General features: G+C 35.0%; 1 protein-coding gene across 1 annotated transcript; it reads right to left on the bottom strand.

Annotated features, from left to right (window-relative positions):
- Nucleotides 1-4,611: 4,611 nt before the first annotated feature.
- LOC107775505 (uncharacterized) lies at nt 4,612-5,229 on the bottom strand. The gene has a single exon (XM_016595243.1). It carries the CDS (start codon nt 5,227-5,229, stop codon nt 4,612-4,614), a length of 618 nt encoding a protein of 205 aa, XP_016450729.1.
- Nucleotides 5,230-5,926: the final 697 nt, after the last annotated feature.

Below are 5,926 nucleotides of genomic sequence, written 5' to 3'. Positions count from 1 at the left end.
AGCAAAAATCTGATGGTAACATTAAGAGATACAAAGCCAGGTTGGTCATTAGGGGGGATACTCAACAGGATGGTGTGGATTATTTTGAAACATTCTCACCAGTGGTCAAGTTCACACTATTAATTGTATACTTGCTTTGGCTGCTAAACTTTCTTGGCTTGTATACCAGCTTGATGTGAACAATGCATTCTTGCATGTGAATTTCTCTAAGGAGGTATACATGAAAGTTCCTCTTGGCCTCACTATCTCTTCTTCTTCTTCTTCTTGTTCTTCTTCTTCTTCTTCTTCTTCTTCTGGTCCTCCTTTGGTATGCAAACTCAAGAAGTCATTGTATGGTCTCAAACATGCATCAAAACAATGGTTTGCTAAATTGTGTAATGCTCTCACTTCTATGGGATATTCTTCCAACCTTAATGACTACTCACAATTCTCTAAAATCACTCCTTCTTCAACTGTTTTTATTGATGTTTATGACATATTGTTGGTTGGCAATGGCATCTGTGAGTTGAACTCTATCAAATCCTTTTTATTCAACCAATTCAAGATCAAAGATTTAGGTCTTGTTCACTATTTTCTGGAACTTGTTTCTCACCTGCCCCAAGGACTGCTTATTAATCAACATAAGTATCTCAAGGAGCTCTTTACTAAGTTTCATTGTGACTCTGCTTCTCCTGTTGTTACACCATTGGACATGTCTATCAAGCTCACTCCCACTTCTAGTGATCCATTGGCTGATGCTTCTCCTCATAGAAAGCTCATAGGGAAGCTGAACTTTCTTCAACACACAAGGCCTAATATCTATTTCTCTGTTTAGCACCTTAGCCAGTTCCTTAATACTCCTCGAACTGCTCATAAGCAAGCAGGTCTACATGTTTTGAGATACTTGGTTAAGGATCCTGCTAGAGGCATTCTACTTAGCAACACCTACGATTTTTCAGTCATTGCTTATTCAAGCTCTGACTAGGCAGGGTGTTCTTCTTCTAGGAAGTCTGTGACTGGTTATTATGTTACTTTTGGGGGCAATCCTGTTACTTGGAAGTCTAAGAAACAGCCTACAGTATCATTGTCTTCTGCAGAAGCTGAATACATGGCTCTTAGAAAAATTGTTGCTGAGCTTACTTGGCTTGTTAGGCTGTTGGCAGACTTTGGTCTTTCTATTTATGCTCCAATTCTTTTATACTGTGATAACAAGTCAGCCATTAGCATTGCCAAAAATCTTGTTTCTCATGAGAGGACCAAGCATATTGAGCTTGACTGTCATTTTGTCCCAAAAACACTTGTTAGTGGCCTCATCTCTCTGCACTATATTTCTACTAAGTCTCAACTGGCATACATTTTTACCAAACCCCTAACAGGCATTCAACATCAGGTTCTCTTGTGCAAGTTGGGAGTGTTCTCACCCTCCAGCTTGGGGGAGAGGGATGTTAGAATAACATACCCATATCATATTGGCCCAAAAGCCTTTAAAGAAGAAATAGACCCTGGCCCAAATACTTGATAGATTTATAACCTTGTAATATTATTGTATCAATAGCCACAAATGTAACAGATAGCCATTCATAGCCATTCTTTATTGTTTAGTATATATAGACAAATAAGTGTTAAGTTGTACAAGAGATTATATTGAATATATGCAGATTTTTCTATCTCTGTCTTTTAGCTCTCTTAAGAACACTCGATCTAGGGTTCTCTTCCAAGGAAATTCATGGATTTTTCTTCGTTTATCTTTAATCTAACATCTTCTAGACTTGCAACAAAAGACACATGGTGGAAGTAACAAAAGAATTACCACAAAATGCAGCCTCTTTATTACAGAGGTACAATAGCGGCCAAATGTTGATGTCAAGATCTAACCATGTTGCTAATGTAGAAATGGGAGGACCAAATAATGGAGAAATTCAAAGTCAAACTGAAATGAAAAATTAAAGAGGCGAACCCCCCTCTACTTTGGAAAATCAACAAAAGGAGGAGGAGGAGCAAAGAGACCACATCAGCTTATAACTACTACAAAACAACATAAACCACCTTAAAATCTGCTCACAAAATGTAAATCCACCTTCACCTTTCTTTTACAGCAACTAAGAAGCAGGGGCGGCTCAAATAAACTTGGAGGTCTAAAGCAAAACTTCAGTAAGAAGCCTTATTTTTTTTGTTATAAAAGAAAAGAAAATTCATATAGAATTTCATTTACATTCTATTTTCTAGTTTTTTTATGCAAAGTTATTAATAATTTTATCTTATTCATTTAATCTCTCTTGAGACATACTTTTAATTTAAGTTTTTTTTTATCGTTTGCTAAAAACTTGTCCAGGGAACATTTTAGGATTATATTAAATTTTTAATTTTTTTGAGTTATGAATTAATAATCGAATTTTTTCACAATTCATGGTCTAGCGTGTGATTCCGAAAAAGATATTTCTTTTCTCAATTATGCTCAACAATTTAATCTTATTTTTTATTATGAAAATTTGTACTTGCTCATTTAAAACACTAAATATTCTTTTAAAATTTAATTACTATATAACCTATTAGGAAAATTTGTGGCTCCAAAATTATGGGGTCCAAAGCAGCTGCTTTAGCAACCCTTGAGCCGGCACTGCTAAGAAGAAGGAGGAGGAGGAGAAAAAGGTCTCAAGTTGTAAATTTTTGGATACTAGTTAAACTTTTTTTTTTTTTTTTAAAGTTGATATATTTAAATGGAGGTGACCAAATAAGGTGCCCCATGAATTTTTTTACTGCAACAACGGATGCTTCCAGTTCTATTAGTATAAATGTAAGATCATCCCATCATAATTCAATTTGGGCAAGATAATCTCGCAAAGCCCCTGCACCATCCTCCTCTCAAATTTTCATTTTGATTCTCTTTTTGGAAAGCGTTTTTGATAAAATCGGTTCTTAAAATAAAATAGATTTTAAAAGTTTGATCGATCCAGAATATCATAGATATTTTCTTCATTTACTTCTTTAACAAACAAAATTAAATTGAAGAAACCACCCTCAGATAAGGGCGAATGGCACAAATAAGATATTTTTGTGCTACTATTGATTTTTTTATCCAGATAATAGAAGTTTTGGGAAAAAAGCTTTGTGCCAAAATTTTAAACGCCAGAATTTCATATTTGATTTGGGCAAGATTTTTAGGAAAAAAGCGAAGTGCCAAACTTTTAAAGCACACTCCTGATGATCGCCAGAATTTTATATTTGATTTGGGCAAGAATTTCCTTAACATGATGTTAAGGTGATCCTAACGATTTCGCCATAAATTCTGACAGATCACTAGAATCATTCAGCATTGTGGCTGAAAATTTTGGTGATTGTCAGAATTCCTGTTACTATTGTCAGGACTTAGGAACATCCTTTAAAATTTTGGTGCGAGGCTATTTTCTCAAAAATAAAATAAAATAATAATTAATGAGATCAAAATACAAAAAGAAAAATGTTATTAAAAATGTCCATCTAGTGTAATTTTCCGCTATAATGACTTTTAGTTGTTAGTTGTCCCAACGGCCCAGCGACCTTATTACCTTTGGACTATGTTTACCTTTACCTGGGATGGACGAAAGAATAAATTAATGAGTATCGTTCTTGTTCAGAATTGACACAGCAGAGATTTTAGTACACATAAGTATCATTTGCTTTGTCACTAGCACTTTTGATTTCGCAATCAACTAAATAAAATTTTTGAGAAAGATATATCGAGATGACTCTATTTCCCTGCAAACATATATCATCTTCAAGTGACCAACAACGGACAGCAGTGTCTTCTTCATTGTTTTACCAAGAAAGTTCTTAGAATTCTCAGTACTGCAACAACACATTAACGGGGGCACTCATCACTAAAAATTTTGAAAAGGATGCATGGAGTCAGTGACTTTATTTCCCTGCAAACCATACGTGCAGGACCATTTAAGCTACAGCAACTTCTAAACAGCCACATAAATGAATGTGGATCTATATATTTATGATCTTTCAATAATTCAAGTAGGCCCTAAATTGAATGTGCTTCGATTTTTATTGGATCTACAGAGTATACTTCGTGCACTCATATGAGGAATAATTCCTCTTCTAACTTCAAAAAAAAAAAAAAAAAAAAAAAAACTCATAACAATTAACAACAATATCTTAGTTATACTCTCCCCGTCCACTTTAATTATTGACGATTTTCATCCAGAAATATGGCTAAAACCTCCTGCTAGAAAATCCTGAATCAAATAGAATTTAGAGTTTGCTCATTTTTTTTGATTGATGCAACGTTTCAGTTTCACCCATTTGCACAATGTCAAAAATGAAAACAGATGGAGTATTATTATTGCAAACTCTATTCTGTACATCCTAAGTAGAACAGGATAAATGTAAAAGGTGAGATAAGACAATTCACACTTCAACTAAATGGATTAATACCAGTTCCAAAGACAAAATAGCATCAAAGTTTTAACTTGACACCAAACCAAAAGAAAAAAAAAACATGTCGACATAATTTCGTTCCCACGATTATTGTAGCAAATAATTTAAAACAGGGAAATCGCAGCACACTTCACAGATTAAAATAAACTAAGTATTTAAAACTGATGTACAAGATGAACACCATGTTTCAAAGATAATATATCATCTTCAAGAAGCTGCGCCATTGCTAACAAAGGACGAAAACGCCTTCTTCACATTCTTCTTCGCCGGGTAATTGACTCGAAAACGCTTTGAATTCCCCATTCCACAGCCAAAACAGAGCGTTGAAGTTGGTGAAGTAGGGATCTGCAGTTTCTCATGATCATACTCCTCAATTTCTGATCTCGAACGGTAGTTCCTTGTGTTGGGATTATAACCAGTGATTGGAATGGAAGACATCGAAAACGACGATGAACAAGACGATGAAACAGAAGGGGAAGTGAGTGAAGGTGAAAAAGTGATTCTTTTAGAGGAAATCTTAGGGAAAATGGAGAGGAAAAAATTAGGTTTTGATTGTTTTTGCAAAGATTTCAAGTGGGCATTGGTTTGATAAGAAGGTGGAGGAGTAAGTGGAGGAAGAGAAGTATCTGAAAATTTATGTTTAGGAGTACCAGGTTGAGATTCCCAAACAAATGGAATTGAACCAGAGGATCCACCACAGTAATAATACCTAAAAGAAGACTCACCTCTTGCTGTATTTTCCTTAGACAAAAGTCTTGAAAAGAATTTGTCATCTTGTTTGATTAGAAGAAAATTTGCTGGATGATGGCTACCACCACTCACCATTTTCTTTTCTTTTCTGTACTTCACTTCAAGATCTGGAGATCTATAGAGGATGAAGTAGAAGAGAAGGAAAATAAGGATTTGAAGCTAAGATCTCAGTATTGGATTTTGGATATATTCAAATCTTGTGTATATATTTAAATGGTTTTAAAAGGTTGCTGAATTAAATGCGTAAAATAATTAAAGGAAACCATTCAGGAAAGGAGTGGTGTTTTGATTTCTAGGAATTTGGCTGCAGTGCAGGGGATGATTATTGACTTGGGCGGGGCACACTTTTATATTAAAAGAAAATAAGATTTTTGAACTCCAACCAATGTGAGGTCAGTTTATTTAATGTTTTGAGGTCATTCAAGAATATAATGGCCTTTTGTGTGTTAGTTAGTGTGTTAGTGTACTTAGAGTAAAATGAGATTTAATGCAGTTGGCCGGTACTATAACTAGTAAGTGGTAAACCATTTTATTACATTTATTTTTAAAACATTCAAGGCCATTGATTGAAGGGATGATATTGAAAGGGAGCCCGGGAACAATGATAAAGTTGTTACCATGTGACTTATAGATCACGAGTTCGAACCGTGGAATCTCAGCCACTGTAGATTGTATTAGGGTAAACTGCCTATATTACAAGCCCTTGGGGTGCGATCCTTCCCCGGACCTTGAGTAAACACGGGATACTTTATGCACCGGACGGCTCTTTTTG

Source organism: Nicotiana tabacum, chromosome 6 (assembly GCF_000715075.1).
Source record: "Nicotiana tabacum cultivar K326 chromosome 6, ASM71507v2, whole genome shotgun sequence".
Taxonomy (NCBI): Eukaryota; Viridiplantae; Streptophyta; class Magnoliopsida; order Solanales; family Solanaceae; genus Nicotiana; species Nicotiana tabacum.
Note: the sequence above shows the minus strand (reverse complement) of the source record. Positions and strands in the feature narration are given on the sequence as shown.